Below are 19478 nucleotides of genomic sequence, written 5' to 3'. Positions count from 1 at the left end.
GGACTATCAACCCTTTAGAGATGCATAGACATGGTCACGAGTCCTCGCCCATCATTAACCTGGAAACCTGTGCGGGATTCAGAGAATTTAATAACATTTTTTGAATGAATGCACCTTAGAAGGCGCTTATAGATAGCTCGTGTCAGCTACTTTTTGCCTTTTCCTTTTTTTCATTTAATCTCACTTCCCCTTTCCACCTGCAGGGCAGTCTACAGGACACCCGTCTTGTTAACCTTGCTGAACTTTCCTTGGTGTGTCTCTCTCGCAAACCAACCCAGAGACCCACCAAATTGACCCAGCATAGGGGTTGTACGGAAGGTCATAGTCATCGCAGGAACGTGATCACGTGAACCAAGTTAAGTTCTTCCTCGTGGTTCTTCAAAGAATTAGGCAGTTTTAACCAAGACGGCGTCAAGGTCGCACAAGTGTATTCAATGACTGCCACCATCTTTTACGTCAGTGCTGGCGTTACAGCACACAATAAAAGTAGTTGATGATGCGTTGCCGCGCTTCGGTAAGATGTGTTGCGGGCTTTAGGCTGCTTAGCTAATTTTGCTTTAGGCAACATAATACATAACAGCGCAAAATTTGCATATATTACATGTAGACTACAGTGATGTTAAGTGAACGTGTATTGCCCAGCTGTTTTATTGCATTCATAGATGTGTGACGGAGCTGAAATAACCACGTTTTATGGCGACGCTCCCCTTCTACACACTGATGTTCAAGGCAGCCTACCTACGTTAGAACTTTTCTTTTCGAAATTTCAAAGAAAAATATTTGCAACGCATTGACCTATGCCTTGATGTAAATATTGACGTATATCCTGACGTATATTTTGACGTACATCTTCAGGCTTATCTCTACCGCAAATCTTGACGCAAGTATTGACGTAAGTCTTGACGAATGTCTTCGCGTAAGTCTTGACGTAAATAATTTTGCGCCAGACTTCCCTATGAGAGCTAAAATTGGCTGCGCAATACACTTTGTCAGAGCACAATGTAGTAGCCGTACCTATAGCTTGCGTTACTCGTGCTGCCATCTGGCATTAAACGGCAAAACAAGAGTGCTCTTCGGGCGGACCGCTTTGTTCTCATTGTTCTTAGCGCTCGTATAGGCCCCGTCGCCAATGTTGTTTACGAAACCTAAAGCGCAGGTACTGTAATTTCCTGGGCAAAATCCTCCTTTTCATAATACCTATTTTATCATTTAATGGGGTTGATTCTTAGTGAGAGTATTCATGCTAGTACACGATAGAAGACCTAACCCACATTTACAGGAGCCACAATTACGCTGCCATACCTTAGCAACAGGGCAATCTTCAGTCACAACTGCAATGAACAGTTTGCATATATACACCATTACCAAACGTCAACTCAGTTTTCTAGGAGCTAGGAACTAGGGTTCTACACACTAATTGTCGTTTAATGCCAGATGGCAGCACGAGTAATACAAGCTAGGTACGGCTACTACATTGTGCTCTGACAAAGCGTATTGCCCGTCCGATTTCTGAATGTAATAAATTTTTACTACTACTAACTGCCTGATTCGTAAATAATCTCTGATTGGGCCATGGGTGCATTTATTTGGCTTGCGTGAAAGCTGCCTTGGTTGCTGAGCTGCTTCTTTTAATCGAGCACTTCCTTGTATTCGGTTTCATTTCGTTTGTGTTAATGCATTAACAATACGGATTCTTCAATCGGCAAATCGGTTGTGCGCAATCCCGCAAGGTAAAGGCAGTATCGGGAAAGGGAAAAGTTGTCATTCCGGACTAGGACGAATTTTTATTCAACTGCGAAGCGTTCTTTCTGAGAAACCCGTATGGTTTTCCTTTGTAGCTTCGTGCAATATTCGGGTGGATGACAATTTTTCCTATTTCGGATTCTTCAATCACACGGCCAGAACACGAAAAACCACGGCTCGAATTCACAGTAATGTCCTAGTGCTAGAATCGTTTTTAAGAGCCGATACCAAGTGAACGTGATGTTGGACTCGTTAGCGAAGGGGGCTAACCCGTGGCAAACAGACATCAAGAACAAAGGTGTCTTGCGAATTGGTCACTATGTAGATGCCATATTGCACAATTTACAACTGCGAGATTTATGCTGACAGAACGCGCAGCAATCTGATTACTTGATTTTTAGTTCATATGTGTGTGTGCAACAAGAACTGAATATCGCTAGTTGTTGCTAAGCCACATTTCCCGATACTCACAAGGCTAGTAAGTGGTTCAAACATTAAAACATGCTTTTCTTTTTTGGCTTGTCCACACCTTTTAAAAACAAGCTTACCATTAGACAGACAGACAATGAACTTTATTCAGGTCCTGACGATTAGCAGATTTAAAAATTAAATGTAATGCTACATGCGGCCTAAAGGTTTTCAGAAAGTGATTATAAAGCTTGTTCGCACCAAAACTAGTATATGCGATGTTTTTACACTCCTGTTATATTCATTTTTCCTGAGGAATGTAGCTGATGAACATTTGAGTTTTTTTTCAGAACCATTAAACTGGAGACAGAGAGGTTCTCATGAGGACCATGAAAAACGAGAACATCCCGGCAAGCACCGAAAGCTTTAATATGCAAACATGATGGAGTGCCAGACAATCTTCTTTTGGTCCCAGAGCAAAGACCGAGTTCACACAACAAGGAACATCAATATGAACCTTCTGGTGGCACTTCAATTACTTCATGGCTTTCAGATTTATGGAGCCCGGAAAATGCAGATACTGCTTCTTTGTAGACGTGATAATGTAGCTCCCAGAATAATGTAGCTCACAGAACTAAGGGGAAGCTTTAGTTTGGGAGCTCCTATCTAAATAGACGCTAACGAAGGAATAATTTTTCCCGGCAACCGCTGCACCAATTTTGATGAAGTTGGTTGAATTTCAAGGAAAAAGTAGAAATCTTTATTTAAATCGTCATTTGGTTCTTATTTTATTAGGCTTCTCTGTCGAGTTTAGAACTGCAAAGCTTAGCAATAAAAAAACGATTCTAGAAGTCCGTAAACTGCACCTAATAATGTGTAGAAAGCGTACAAATTGATGCTCTATACACCGTTCTAAAATATGCACTAATTTGAGAGTAGGGGGTTTCGCAAGCTATTGTCCACATTTTGAGAATTTTGGGTCAGCAGTATAGTCAAGTACCAAATCTTTCCGCTTTATGCGCTCTAACAGACGCAGTTTACAAAACCACAATATCTACTTTTGGTGCCGTTGCGAATTTGTAAATTTCTTTGACTTACGGAATTTAAATTTTTTTATATAAATAAGGATTTCCTAAGTCAAAATTCTACTCACTAGAGTTGTTACATTTAGCTTTCTCTTTTGGAAAAATCTCCTTCAAATCAGTTAAGCGGTTGCCTCATCAAAGCATTTCTGCGTTTTAGATGTATTTTATTTGGAAAACATTAGCTGGCTTCGAGCTAAAGCTTCCTCTTAAGCCCAGTCTTTATTCCGTTTTTTCTAAGACGTAACTTTGGATATAAGCTATTTCCACTTGTCACACTTAGATGCTTTAAAAGCGTTTTTTTTTTAATTATGGACCTATTTCACCGAATGATCAGGAACCCGAAAAGGCTCACTGTTGGCTCTGTGGTCTTTCTGATACTGAGCAGCTCAGCCAGGAATGTAGCTCCGTGGCCGTAGCATTGGGCCTGTGGTGTCTGTAATTGTATTGTTCATTTATTTTGTTATTTTTCTCAGTTTTTCAGTACAAGCTTGTGATCGGCGACAACCTGTGCACACCACTTACATTATTAAGGTATAGCTCTCTTAGAAACTTTCACAGGTTCTACACCATCACTCGCTCAAAAAATCGAGCCCTTTCAATGCTTATTTCACTACGGCAAGGGGCCTCTGTTCTCGCCGAGTAGTTTGACCGTTCCAAACAGTGAATGTCTAACCTGCTTTTCTTTAACTGCAACATTTAACGCTCCCTAATAGTTGAACAGCATCTTATCCTCAGCCTATCCCACGTAGACACTATAAGGCGTGCCAGCTAACCTTGGTAACCTTCCGCTACAGCCACAGTGGCAGCTTTTTTCCCTGTAGTTTAGTGTCAGTCAGTAACCATTGCGATCTACGCGATGACAATCAGTTCCACAGCCGACTTGCATCGGATGTTTTTTTTTCCAACTGCGTCAGACAGGTGGCCCGTCGAGTGCGTCAGTACTGCATATTCAAAGCCAACTTTTTTTCTTGTCAGGAAAAGTTTGTTAACGCTTGCTTTCCTATTACTTTGTTTCAATACAGGATACTACATTTCCTTTGACCTTCTACAGAGATTGAGTTCAGCAGTAGCACACAACTCAATAAAGGTTAGACCTTAGCTTGAGCGTGCGTTCATGTTCCTGTCGGCGTTCATAAGAAGACCGTATATATATATATATATATATATATATATATATATATATATATATATAACCGGGCTCGTCTTATTAAACCACCTCATGCATTAGACGATTGAGAAAAACCTATAAATCATTTGATGTTCACACCTTTGCAAATTAACCCATCCAAACAAAGTACGATTCCATGTGCGAGCGCGTTCTTGAGCAGCGAACCTTATACTTACGCCGGAGTGTCATTAGCCATTATTCTGCCCACCAAGTTTAACTCAAGCGCATGCTTAAATACTGAGTGTTGCGCATCTATTTTAGGCAGTGACGCGATTCACGAAATTTTCTCGAAGTAACGGTAATATTTCAATGAAGGCAGGAGGCCTTTCCAAGCGAAATGTCAGACGGCCTCGCATGAAATACTTCCTCACTCACGCCATCACCCGCCGAGGTATCTCTGTAACAATTACATTGCACTGCTGAGCACGAGGTCGTGGGTTTGATTGCCGGCCACGGTGGCCGCATTTCAATGGCAGCGGTATGAAAAAGCACTCATGCGTGTACAGTGCTTTCGCTGCACTGTAAATAATCCCAGGTGTTTAAGATAGAGAACTCTCCACTACTGGGTCTCCCACAGTCCGGTATTTATAGCTTTTGGACTTAATTTAAGCCCCACGTGAACAAGTCACCCCGGAAACATTACAGCAAACCTGTAAGGTTTGTGGGCCTTATTACGAGCTAGCCGCGTTGCGAATATATATATATATATATATATATATATATATATATATATATATATATATATACATGTGTTGTCCTTGCTTGCCATCTTTAGTATACCTGTCTATGCGTGTGACCTTTGCATGACACAGATACTTGGCGCAATTCGCTATTCGCTTTTTCCGTATTTTCTTTTTTTTTTTTTCAGGTGGCGCACTGAAGCTTTACGCGCCTTTTGTTTGTTTTGTTTGCAATTTTGATTTGTTATTTTTGGACATTTCGCGGTTCTCTGAAGCACAGCGTTTACCGCTCGCAAACAATACTTCAGTGCAGTTGCTGTCGATATCTCCTCATAGAACACGGAACAAAGTCTCCGGATGTTGACTTCATGAGCCTGCTTTCGCTGGCGGCCCTCGCGGACACGCGTGTGCAATCGTGTCTCTCTGAGCAGATGTGCGGGCATGCCAAAAAAAATGGCGCTCTCAGTTCCTATAATAGTACAAATGTACATTTAATGTGATCAGCCAATCGGTGCATTATTGTATTACAATTGGTGAGGTTTCGGCGTCACAAAACAAGTTAGGCAAGAGAGACGCCGGGTTCTTTGTGTTCGGAGCATTGTTTTATCCCCTTGGAATCTTTAAAGGGCCCCCAAAATCTCATCACACGCGTGCTCTTCCATTGCGCCCCTATCGAAACTCAGCCGCCACGGCGAAAGAGCCAAAATGCCTTCACCATTTAAACAATGTTATGACACCCATCTGTCAAGAGCTCCGGTGAAACACCAACTACCTGAGTGGCTTGTTGGGCTAGTTAGTACACGGTTATACTAGGATAATGCCAGCAAACGTCAAAATAGAAAAGAAATCGCAAAGCAGACATAGACAAAGCCACCTTCCTGTCGCTTTGTCTATGTCTACTTCTCGATTTTTTTTTCTATTTTCAAGTTTGCTGGCATTCTCCTAGAAGTACCTAAAGAGAGAATTCGCCGCAACTTTTGTTCACTTTGCAATGCCGCATGGAAGCCGCCCTCCTATACAGACTAAGAAAAGGCTTTTCCTACACTCTTGCATGGCTGTTTAAGTCCTGCTGTTCTGTTTCTCCATCTTCCACTGAATGCAATGAAGTGGGCGATATACAATACGCGCCTTTGTTCCGAAATGGGCAGGTTTCTGGACACCATATGAGCCTGTAGCAGCACCACCGCCTTAAGCACTATACATTACCAACACGACATCATGGCGGTACTAACTGTTTCCTTTTTTTTTTTTGCAATGAGGCCAACGATGTAGAACAATGAAATCGTTTAGTAATGTCATTATTTTCCTATATCTGCTGATGATATCAAGTAACGTAAGGTTACTTTGCCCCGTAGTGGATCGGGAAATTTTTAAATAAGTGGCTAACATGTTCGCAATCGCGAGACGTGAGGTACGGCTGTCTAGGTACTGCAGTAGGACTTATTTTACTGACAACTATTCGGAGCCAGTAATGCGGTACGCTCGAGAAACGTTCATGTTGAACGTGGTGTCACGACGTTACCTAAAACTTTTAACAAGCTAGCTGGGCCTCTGAATACTGCTACCAATTTCCATTGTTCTATGTCCATCAATTTGTGTGCATGCTATAAGTGTGACAAATTGTTGCAGTTGTCGTTATATATATATATATATATATATATATATAAAGTGCGCGAAATGCTGCGGTTTTACCTTCTGCCACATACTTATACCGGCTAATTAAAGCGCAGCTGTAGGATGCAGTTTCGTAGATTGAGAAAGCATACTCGCGTTGAGCATTACTAGGTACATGCCGCATTAAACTCACCTGTGCACAGCAACGCGAAAGCCACCGACTTAGCGTCCATGTCGGAATCTTCTGGGCGCTTGCTTCAAACTTTGCAGGAGCGCACGCTTTCAAGGACGGAATCCTGTATCGCCGCCGGCGCCGACACACATGCGGTCTCCACGGGAAAACACTCAGCTTCCCGGAAGTTTCGCACCTCCGGCAATGGTGGCTGAATGCCGGTATTCGCATCGCCTTGTTGCAACCAGTTAGAAGATTGGAAAAACTGAATGTAGAGAAATAAAAGCAAATGCTAAACCAGGCACCCCGTCCGTGTGAAAGTGCCGCTGCCTACTGTGTAGCATGTATAGCTGTCCGACGCCAAATGCAATCGGAAACATTTGCCTGTGCTTTTTGACGCTATTTTCCGTGTTGCCTTAGGGCTAAATTAAGGAGTCGGCAGAGGTCTTCAGTAGCTCATTGGACTTTTGGCGGCACTGAAGTTTTTCTTAGTGAGGGCGGGGGGTGGATGAATGGCTGTAGAATGTTTATAGGCGAACTAACGTCCGCCCCTATGGAAGGACTATAAAGAGCAATATCTTGTTCTTCACATGTACTGCGTGCTGCGTATACTGCGTGTTGATGATTTTCTCATCATGCCGGATAATAAACGCATCTTATTGAACCGCAAACACCACACAAGTCGTGGATGATCCATGGAAACTCTGCGACCACCGTACCCGCTGAACAGTTAAAGCGAGACAGCCCTTGTTTGTTTACAACCGCAAAGTAGTTTACAATACCCATAAAAATAATTTGCCTCGACCGGAGCCTCATCATTGTTAAAGCGGGCTGCGTATATAGTACCAGCTTGGCGAGTATTTTCTGCCAAACTCGAGCATTCTATGTGCCTGCGCTGCTATTTGCAATCAGCGGAGTCATGTCTCCGACAGTATTACCAACATCCGTGATCATGTTCCTTTTGAAAACGCAAAAGTAATTCCAATGAACCCGCCATGCTCAGTGTCTATGGTGATGTGCGGCTAAGCGCAAGGTCGCGGGATCAAATCCCGGCCGCGGTGGCCGTATTTCAATAGGGCGGAATGCAAAAACGCCCTGTACAGCAGTGGAAGAAACCTAGGGGGTTAAAATTAATCAGGAGTCCACCATTACAGCGTGCCTCATAATGTCATCGTGGTTTTGGCACGTAAAACCCCGGAATCAATCAAATCAGCCACCGTAACACTGTTTAGGCATTGGTAATACCAATTTCATGGCGTTATACGCGTATCAAATTTTCATCATCATCGTATTGCTTTTTCTTTGCAGGAATACGAGTTGTGTAGTAGCTAACTGAAGTCTGTGGTTATTGCATTTCTTCTCTGTATAACGTCTGTTTTGTTATTGTTCTTGCTTCCTTGTTTTTATATGGTAATTGCATTTGAACCTTGTACCGTCGCTTGTCACAAAATGCTACAGATAGCGGCCTATGAGACATATGTAAATAAGAGATATTTGGCATCTATTTGGTTTAATTCCGTCTAATTTTGTAATGGAACAATCTAGAGGGCGATTTGACAATCCTGACCAAGTTTCACTTGCACAAGGAACGACGAGCAGTGCGCAATAAACTGGTGGGCTCTGTTATCAAACTAAATGCTAGCTTGGGGCAGGATAACATCCGGTAGTCGAGACTTGTTTTTCACCGTCTGCCCTTCGGCCGTTCGTCGTGTTTGTAGTAGTGCTCGAGTTGAAGGACGACATGTTTTTTTTTTTTTTTTTGCGTAGTGTAGCCTTGTTCTGTGTTGCCCCCCTTCCTCCCCCCCCCCCCTTAACTGAAGCATAAACCCAAAGATATGAAAGCAGTCACCCACAATGGTAACGTTAAATGCTAATTTGATTATACACGGTAGACATAAAATGTTCTCATCAGAACCTTTTATTTTTATATATTATTTCGCACTTGTATTCTGCTCGGCTTAATGGTGCACTTTGTCTCTTACCTGAACTGTAATCGTCCCTTTTATATTTCCCCAAGGAAGGCTAACAAACCGAACATTCCTATATAATTCCCCTCCCTGCCTTTCCCGTTATTCCTGTCTCTCTCTGTCTCTCTCTGCATCAGAACCATTTGCAACTGCGTCATGCTAGGTATGTGTCATGAGGTGTACCTGCTGCGTTGCCAAACGAAAGGAAAAGACAACGACGACGATGGAGGCACGAGCCTGATCGTGCAAAAGCACGCGACAAAGGCGAGAAAATAAAAACAGAAGAATGTCCCGAGAACTAGTGGCGCGAGCGGGGAACGCTGGAGAGGCGCCATTGGAAGGGAGGAAGCAGAGAAGAAGGCAGCAGCGGTGAAAGAAGCAGCCTGTCAGACGATGGGTCCGGGCTCCTGCCTATGCATGGTGCTCCTGAGCCTACGGCTCAACCACTGTCGCTGATGTACGTCTCCGAGGCGTCCAGCGGAGCACAGACCCCAGCCTCGATGATCCTGGACTTCCCTCCTCGCTCGCGTTCCTGTAACCTCTTGACACGTGGTGTCGCTGCCCGGCTCCAGCTGAGTACCTCTGCAGCAGCCCTCTGGACGCCTGCCCGAATACAGCGGTGACCTCATCCCACACCCACACCGGATAATATGGTGACGTGTGAACTTTGATGACACAACTCTGTAATTTGCAGACTATAGTTAGAGACTCGATACCTAGAAGTGTTCCATTGTAATGTTCGTTACAATTTGTATGTTGCTGAATTGATATAAATGTGTGTGTTTGTGTGCGACAGAGAGTACACGCTTCGTATTTCCTTTCTTAAATCGGTCTGTGTTGACCACGTTTAAGAACCGACTACGGTGAAACGATCTACACCGTGACAGTATGTGTGTGTGTGTTTTGTTTTTTGCTGGATGCAGTGCAGCAAAAACTGTGGTCATGCGCTTCTTAAGTTAGCGGTCGTCTTTTTCTATGTTATTGCAGAAGAAGCTCAGTGTTCGAAATTAGGTTTTCCGCACCAATCCGTCCGTCCTTACCATTACACCGACATCTAAATGCCACTAGCTCGCCATCCGTGCCACCAGGATTAATTGCGAATCAAACTATACCATCGCCCCTTTCCGTCACTATATGTACACAGAAAAAAAAAAAAAAACAGCGCAGCTTCACTGACTTAACGTCGCGAAAGCTGTTGAAAGAGTGGAGCTGGTGGCTTCAACTTGGCTTTTACTTCCCCATAACTCTCTTCGTACCGTTGCCGCCAAGCCGCCTCCCTCACGCGAAACTCGGGGTCTTCGGTTCTTCGCCGTCGCTTAGCCTCGGCTTCCCTTGCTCGAAACTCTGTGTCGGCACGTCGTCGTTGGACCCATGCTCCAGCAGTTTCCCAACGTCTGTCCTGCCGCGCCGCTTCTTCTTCCAGGGACAGTTGCTTCTTTGTCCTCGCCACATTCGTCGCCGAACTTCGGAACGCTCTGTGCCGACATTGCACGCTTTTAAGCCCGGGATACATGGAGTGAACTTTCACGACGAACCTCGCGCGTCAAGTAACAACGCAGCGACACGACGCAGGATGTTCGCTGTGTCGCGATGCTTGCGGCGAACGCCGCCGCGCGTTGCCGCCGTGTTTGTGGAGGTCTCGGCCGCCCGCTTCGAACTGGAATTGGCGTTGTCACTTCGAACTGAATTGGCGAGAATTCAATTCAGTGCTAACAAATGACTGTGTAAACGGCTTTCGCTTAGTCTCAGGATAACCTTGGATAACCTTGAGGAGTTTTCGAGATCGCTTCTCGTTTCGAACGCGTCTAAGGCTAACGAAAGAAATATATGATGCCAGGGCCATCTATCGGGGAAGTCGGGAGACAGGCGTGACGATGGCACAAGGTCGATCCACATAGTAGAATGTACTAGATTGGGGGAGTGCGTCCAACGACGGCTCTGCGCTGAGGCATTTTTTATTGAAAATCCAGGTGGCGCCACCGTCGCTTTCTCCCGAATGAGCGGCCCCGCTCGCCGGCCGGACGCTTGTCGCGTCGGAGACCTTACCGCAGCTGCATGGAGCTTTGACAGGCGGATACTGGGTGGCGGTAAAACTGAAATTATTTCCCATCGATCCATTGTAACTAAAATGCGAGAAGAGCGGCGGAAATAACGCAAACGACGCAACAACGACGGTGCGTCGAGCAGACGACAGCTACTCAGCCCGCGAGCTCGCCTCAGCCAATGAGCTCTGCCGAAACGGACGGATCCAGCGTTTATTGGCCGGAGACTCAGAATAAGGCGACGGCAGCGCTGCCACATTTTCCGTGTTTTTTGCTTCACCCTCGACGCTTGCTAAGGCGTCCGCTGGACCCACTCCCCCATTCTAGTACACTCTACACATAGGTCGCGAAGCTTCGGGCGAAAAGCGGTTCAGAACCAATTGTCACCGACATCAGCAAGGGTGGTTATGGGAGCAGCGATTGAAGCGCGACTATGTTTGGAGCGAATAAACACTGGGAAAGAAAAAAAGCGTTTTTAAATTAAAGCGAGACGCAGTTAGATTCATTCAACGAAAATAAATTCCTAATTCATTTTATATATGCATGGCGAGAAAAGATAGAACTGTATTTTACTAGATCATTATCAATATATACCTTTTTTCAGGGCCCACCGTGAGAGCGCCCATCGATAGCGGCGGGCGTTGACGCCGCTATCACTTGCAATGCCATGTAGCTCTTGGAGTGCGTGGAAAGGCGCGCTCGTGAAGTTCACCTGTTACAATACGCCCCACTCTTATGTGTTCTGTTGCATGTCGACGTTTGTCTGAATTAGGTGACGCGGGTAGTTCTATTGTTTCTTAACCTGTGCAGTCAAAAGTAGTGAGTTGCGACCGTCAGATACTTGTTTACTTTAGTTGTTTTCGTGCAACAGCACTGGCCGACGGGCTTGGCGTCCGACGAAAGAACGAGCACTCTACGCCCATAGTGTTCGTCGGCCTCCAAAGAAAGTATGTTCTGTGCAGCGATGCGATTTCGACACCCGTACGGCTGATCTTTTCCGGCATCGCTTTTCGCGCTGAAAACTCGGAACGCCCATGAAGTCGAATGGCGGGACATTTGAATATACAGCTTAATGGCAGGTCTCCGAAAACAAATTTCGCGCCTATGAGAACAAAATGACGTCACTTCTGTTTTTGACGGATATGACGTCAAATTATTTTTTCTACCGCCAGAAGTGTTCCCTCCTCACACAGATGGCGCTAAGCCCCATGAACCGCCGGTAAGCAACCATGTTTTGAACGTATGGGCTTCTATGGAAGCTTCGCTACCAGGTATGCACCTCTCGGATAATGCACCTCTCTTGCACCTCTAATGCACCTCTCGGCATGCACCTCTCTTGGATGACATGCGGTCTCTGAGATCAAAACATTTCTGTTGAAGGCTGTGGTAGACAGCTTGCACTGCTTGTCTGTTTCCCCGCAGATCAGCGGATATGGGGTGTACAAATACAACGTGATTCGTGAATGATCATACTGGGAACTACTCAATCGGTGCAGAGACACGCCGACACGGCAACACCAACGAGATTGTAGACGACACGAAAAGGCCCGCGCGCGAAACACCAGCATGCATAGCGACCGGAACTAGTGCCTCCTGATTGGCTGTCGTCCACCGCTGCGCGCTAGACACTTCCGGCGGCGGCGTTCGCCCGCCGAAAATGTCTGGACAGGTAGATCGGCGGCGAACGTCAATTTTTTTGACGCCGGACGCCGGGTGCCTAAGGAGAAAACATACCGGAGCAAATATGAACAAACAAGAGGAGGCATGTGTATGCTGCAACGAAAATTTGGAGACAGCTTAGCACATCCTAATGGAATGCGAAGGGATTCACGCAGTGAGATCCATAGGTAACGTACACCTTGCAGAATGAAGCGCTTGGATTTAAAGTGGACGGAAGCATCAATCAGTCGGCAGTCGAGATAAGCAAGAGACGTTTAGAGTATTGGCGCAAAAAAAGCAAGGAAGAGATTGATATGACCGGATCTATTACAGGCATAGGTAGCGGTACAAGGTAAGTAGAGAAGTTGTTAGGAAGGAAAAAATGTTATGGAGATGTATACAAAAATGCTGGAATGAAAAAACATATATAGGATACCTGAGTAAACCAAGCAGGCTAGGTGACTATTTGTCACCAGCCTGTTTTAAAGGGGATGCCAATACATCATCATCATGATCATCAAACTCCAGTGCTGGTTCCCCATTGGTTGCAGTCGCATGGCAAAATTCACACTCACTGGGACAGAAGTGCGACTACTGTACTCACCAAGCATGCTGACATTTTTTGATGGCAACAATTAACGGCCACAAGGTGCTCCCTGTCAAGCTCTAGCTGCACGATTCAGCTTCTCCTAAGTTATCAAGTATGACACCGGTTTGATTTGCCCTGAGGCAAGCCGTAGAAGAAGAACTCGAACGTCACACACGCCAATACATGATCCAGCCCACGTAACCTGCTACTTGGGCCATCCCAGTAGTTAGTGTCGTAAAAGCGATGGCGGAATCCGACTTTGCGATGACTACAGCAGCAGTGTAAATGCAGTCTCTATGAAGGCTTCCTATCCGTTGCCGACTGTGGCGGAGGTCCTCACAAATCTGCAAGGCACAAAAGTGTTGTAAAAACTGGACCTCGCCCAGGCTTTTCAGCAACTGAAGGGGACTGACAATACGGCCGAGGTGCCGAAAATTAACATGATAAAACGCATCTATCGTGTTAACAGGCTCCCATTCGGAATGTCCGCAGTACCTGCGAGCTTTCAAACGTGCATGGAAACCGATTTTGCTGGCATTACAGGCGTATGTGCCTACCTGGACGACATAATATCAAGCGGAGCTAACCAGGAGGAGCATATATGTACGTCCTGACGGCGTCCTTTCCCAACATGATGCTATTGTATTGCAAGCGAACAAGAACAAGCGCATGTTTGGCAATTGTGAAGTTGTGTTTCTGGGCCACACGACTCACCCAAGCGGCGTGACAGCAACAGATGAAAATATAATAGCTATCAAACACATCCCAGAACCAACATCAAAGGCAACGTTTCAGTCCTTCATAGGAATGATATCGTTCTACCGCAGCTTCTTAGAGAACTGCGGAATGATAGCGAGACTTGTATCAACTGATTGCAGAGTACACACCATGGAAGTCGGAACTGTGAGAGCCAACTGCTTTCCAGAAGCTCTAAGAGCACGTGCTACGCAAGACCCTCTTCGCGGACTACGGCGGATCCAAGGTGCTACTCCTCTCATGCGATGCCTACCTATATGGAGTCGGCGCTTTCCTCGCTCTGAAGGATGACCAAGGCAAGGAAGCACCTATAGCTTTCGCCTCCCGAATGCTAGGTGCGTCCGAGAGGAACTATTCACAATTGGATCGTTAAGGACCGTGTTGGATTCCGGGTGTTGTAAGAGTGACCAGACCCTACTTTGGCTCATCCCAACAAGACTAGGGGAGTTACTTTTTGAGGAACACTTTTGATGCAGTGCAAAACATAACACGAACACAAGAAGGAACAAGTGAAAAGTCAACACACAGCGCTACTAGCAACAACAATGTTTATTCTCAAAACCAGACCACTTATATACCACATGCGCAATAGCAGACATAGATCACATGGAAGCACTGATCATGAATCACTAACAAGCCCCAATCATTAACCTTGTCGGGGAGATACATGAATAACCTCCGGCGTAGGTCCGCCAGGAAACACGAGGCACCATGGTCGCCCAGAGCACCCTTGATGATGATGATGAGCACCAACGCTCATGGAGCCGGTTTCATGGACCGAGACTCCCACCGGAGCGGTAGCTGTGCCCAGCCCTATTTCTATTACTACAACACAGTGATGCGCATATCTATACAGGCAACGATGCCCTACAAAGAGATATGGAGTTCTCGACTAACAGGAGGGAAGGATGCAATTTCTAGCCCGGTAACAGCATCGGTTTCTGTTTATACAACCGCCGAGTTGCCGTGCACCACCCTCTACCGCTTCTGCTGCCGCAACTCAAGCGACCGTATCCGCTAACCTGAACCATGTCCGAACCCAGCCAGAGCCGCAGACAGCGACTCAGGACTCAAGCAAGGACACCCATAACCGCCACGCAGTACGCATCGTAACCTAAATAAAGAGTACTAAAGATATAACAACTCCTTCCAATGATAACTCACTCAGTATGAAGGTCAAAAACGTGAAAAAGTTTCGGCAATGCTTTTTATTATTGTTTGTTTGTGTTTTTCCCACAGTGTACATAGTCCCATCACACGCACAAAGCAAGCGGAGCTATTTTTATTTTAACCGAACTGTTTTGTACAGTTGCACAGTAATTGTGGACGCTTGGGCAGCAGCAGACAGTAATTTACTTTTTCATACATGGACACAAAAATAAACTAATAGGACGCAGCAACTGCTGCTCCGTCCAATGCCTAATTACATGTATACTAATCACTAAATTCAGTCGTTTTCGTATTAATGACTTTTTTAATATATTGTTAGAACATGTGTTAGAAGGTGATAGTGGGCAACATAGTTGGCGAGGCGTAGGTATGCGCGCGCTGCTCTCTGTCGATACGGCGAAGGCAGAATTGTTTACCATGTGCTTCTTGCAAACCGCAATTTCACTGCAAATGTCTTGATATGCAGGCTGAGGAGTACAACGTTTTGATGGAAAACGGTGTAAGCATATACAAGTGTGTCACCTGCGCGAAGCGGCCGAATCCGACGACAGCGTGCATCGTCGTTGCCAGTGACACGCCCCCAGCAGATCGAGCGTATGTCTCGGCGTCTGATGTTCCAGCGTGAATTTTTCAGTGGCTTGAATCTATGGCTGCTCAAATTAATATCTTGATGTTCGAAGTGCGCGCGCTTCGGGCTGAAAATGTATTCTTCAGTGAAGTGGTGGTTTCCCTACATGGCAGCGTCTCGACCATTACTGATTTCCCGTCGTTGCGCAGGCGCATGCTGCAAGAAGCCTCCCCTACTGAAACACAGTCTTTCGCTAAAGTTGCCGGGAGGTATCGCGGCCATTCAGACACTGGCAGCAGTGACAGTTCCGCTGGGCGACCGCGCTCAGTCGTGTGACGAGAACCTGCTGCAGAACACGGGTGCACACGACGTCCAGCCGCGTTCGGTACAGCTAAACACCGCTCACTCAAGGTCGCGCCCAAACCTTCACCAGGAAGAGGAATATTTTCGTTGCGTTTGGCTCCCACTACAATGGAATCCGACATACAAGGACTTTTGGCTGGTCTCGTCGGCGACAAGACGGGTAAGTGAACGTGGATTAAAACCAGGTACCCCAAGTACAGTGCCGTCCATTGCTGCGTAGAGCGCGCGAGCGGCTGGCTTTGCTCTGCCGAGCGACAGCTGGCTGCTGTTGCTCGGTTCGAAATAGTGTGCCAAGGAGCATACGTGGTCTAATAGACATGTAGAACTGGTTTTGACTAGTGGCCAGGCTGAAAAGCGCCTTTGTTTACCCAAATCTGCGCACGGCCTGAGGGCACTTGCGGCATCGCAATTGCCATACAATGAAACGTATGGGCTGATAACACGCGCCGGCCTTTCGCATCAAATGAAGCGCGCTCAGGGACTGTTTGAGATAACAAAGGCGCTCACAAACATCACCTCTGGTTACATGCAACACGCGCAAGTTTGCATGTTTATAAGGCCGCGTATGCTTCAGGGCACGCAATTTCGGTTCCGGCAACCGCCGCCAGATGTCGCCCCCAGAGCAAAGATGGCCGTTCGCGCGTTTTACAGAGCAATGGACGGCACTGTGTTCGTTTCATGTATGTTTCGACGAGTAATCTTTCAAACTTGTCAACAAACCCAATGTGTGACCAAATGGTTGCGTGTTTCGCCCTTTTATTTGAAGACTATCTCCATCTCGGCATTTTATTCAAAGGTTAGAAGAATCTGAAGAAGAGTCTTTAATGTTTATTACCAAAATACGAGAGGTATGACAAGAAGTGCGGTTTCTTTGGCAAATATACTTCGTTCTAGTTAGGATGTTTGCATAAAAAATACATGATTAAACGAGTCATACAAAAGCGAGTCTTATTTAACTGATCACATGTGCTGTATGCAGAACAGACAGAAAGTACTTTGATACAGTTAGGCTCGGCGGTTGCGTTTTAATAGCATGCAAGTCACAGCTTCATCCATTCAGCCGGAATAACCTCGAAACGTACGACGAATGTGTGTGGCTGGAATTACCTGCGTCTGATCCACCGAACTACTTGTTTGGCTGTTATTACTTTCCTCTGTGCTCTAATGTCCATGTCTTCAAAGCCATTTTATAACGCTACAAGATCGCATGGGCTTCTCAAAATACAAATTACATATTAATGGAGATTTTAATCTGCCAAAGGTTTACTGGTGTACAGGTTTAAATGGAAGCGAATGAATAGTTCGTGAAAAGCGTTCTTTTTGGGGGGGCGCCTTTGTAAACTACAATCGGTTCTGCCAACACAATGTGACGCCTAATTGCGCTGAAAATGCTTTAGACGTTTTTTTAACGAATGCTCAAACTTTTGGCATGCGTGACGCATTTGACGTTCGTGTTCCGGTTTCCATTTTTCTTCATGCATTCACACTTTCCTTTTGTCTTTTATTCAAAGTCGAGATCATGCAATCCTTAAATACGCGTACAGTCGCGGAGACTACTGTGCTCTCTACATTCACCTTCGCCGCTGGGATTGGTCCAACTTGTTTTGCGCTGCTGAACACGAGGTATAGCGGTATTGAATCCCGGCCGCGGCGGCCGCATTTCGATGGAGGCGAAATTCAAGAGCGCCCGTGTGCTTGCTTTGTAGTGCACGTTAAAGAACCCCAGGTGGTCAAAATTAATCCGGAGCCCTCCACTACGGCGTGCCTCATAATCAGAACTGGTTTTGGCACGTAAAACCCCAGAAAGAAGAAGAAGAATGGTCCAACTTGTTACATAACAATGACGCGAACTCATGCGTGGACCAGCGTACATAAACTGTACAAAGTGCTATGAAAGAATGTATACTAAAATATTGCAAAAGAAATAGAAATTTACCTGGATGCTTTTCGCATGAGCTGAAATATTAATTGTGCAGGAAGCAACGGCTCCATAATCTTTATAAGAAAACTGACAACCAATATTGGTATAAAAGGTTTGCTGTGTGCCTAGGCAGTGGTCAAACGTCTTTTCCGCCGTGATGAAATGCATTACCATGAAAATATCAAAGTTAACTTTACAGTTTACCCTGAAAGTTTCTGGCGCTACGCAAGGATGCAAAAAAAAAGATACAGTTCAACTGTCTGAATGTTGTTACCGATGTAATTTTAGCCCGAAGAAATCTGCAACTTATTCGCCGAGCACTTTAATTGGCTCCTATTTTTCTTCGGCATTAAACCCAATAAATGACGTCACGCCGGCAGATGACTCAAACTTTTTATCTTTTTTGCTGTCACCAAGCTCTACGTTTTTCGTTGTAATTTTAGACAGGGTATGATTGCATTACTAAGTTTACAATCAAAGGTTGCGCAGAAATCTTTCTTCCTATTTTGACATTTGATATACGTGTCTAAGCTTACTTTACGAAGTGGACTTATTCCGTCCCGAATGGAGAACAACAGCTGTAGTTCCTGTGTTCAAGACTGGAGTTCCTTGTGACGTGAAAGACTTCCGGCGTGTTTCGCTTCTTTCAGGATGGTTTTGAAATGTTTTAATGCGAACGCATTATTTGCCCCGTTAAGCGAAAATCCGGTGCCATCGGCGTCGCCAATGAGTGATGGTACCAAAAACTACTGACGGCGCACAAAGTAAAAACATGTAAAAATGCTCGGACTGACGTCACATTTTTCATGGATCCGGGTTCTTGCAAACAAACTAATTCAACGGCTTCTAAAATAAAATTTGGTAAATTTCGGTTTTCGTGGTAATCGAACCCGGGTCTCCGGGGTACGAGACCAGCACGCTTCCCCAAAGCCACGGCGGCTTTTTTTTTTTCTTTATTGCCGACTTAGCGAAAAACAAGCGAGAACACCGTTCATTAAATCTTAAAAAAAAAAAAATAACACCCACCGACATTGGGTGGAACGCTCATTAAAAACGCCTCCAGTTAGCAAGTTCATCCATCGTACTGATCCACTCCGGGGCATCACTTTGACTTATGAGTGCATTTCTGACATCTAAGATGCTCTCTATAAAGCAGTGAATTGCAGGGCGAGCATCTGTGTCGGCATTCCGGACTGCTATACGCACTTTCCATATACTGTGCAACTGTGCAGGCTCAGTACCATCACCATATCTAGGGGTATGCTTCCAAAATTTGTGACAGGTAAGAAACGGACGCTGCGATGTGACGACGGGAGGACTTTTTTTAATGTTTGTTGTAGGATATCCCACAAGAATATGGCATCCCAACATTCGAGGAAGATATGTTCAATGGGCAGAGGCTTTTTTCACAAGACAGCTAACAGACCACGGAACAAAAAAAAAAAACCTTTTTCTTCAAGTCAGGCCTTAAGTGGCTACGTATTGCTGTGAAGCTGGAAAAATAAATTTTTGCCGAGTAAGGAATTGGCATCTTTTATTGCGATAGCAATTATATCGACACTCTAAGCGCATT

At 45.4% G+C, this 19478-nt stretch overlaps 1 protein-coding gene across 3 annotated transcripts in view; it reads right to left on the bottom strand.

Moving 5' to 3' along the window:
* The window catches only part of LOC119461405 (uncharacterized), a 29926-nt gene extending 15887 nt beyond the window's left edge, over positions 1-14039 (bottom strand). Inside the window, exon 1 of one of the 3 annotated variants that reach the window (XR_007468395.1) lies at positions 14015-14039. Coding sequence is in view for 1 of the 3 variants with exons in the window: in XM_037722698.2 (XP_037578626.1) it covers positions 6892-6931 (40 nt within the window). In the remaining 2 variants the exon portion in view is untranslated. Of the gene's footprint in view, positions 1-847; positions 870-6891; positions 7023-14014 lie in introns of those variants that run through there. The other 2 variants (XR_007468394.1, XM_037722698.2) reach the window with 2 other exon arrangements.
* Between the last annotated feature and the right edge of the window lie 5439 nt (positions 14040-19478).

This window comes from Dermacentor silvarum, chromosome 8, assembly GCF_013339745.2.
Source record: "Dermacentor silvarum isolate Dsil-2018 chromosome 8, BIME_Dsil_1.4, whole genome shotgun sequence".
In the NCBI taxonomy this organism is placed as follows: Eukaryota; Metazoa; Arthropoda; class Arachnida; order Ixodida; family Ixodidae; genus Dermacentor; species Dermacentor silvarum.
The sequence above is the reverse complement of the archived record's forward strand: the minus strand, read 5'-3'. Positions and strand labels throughout refer to the sequence as shown.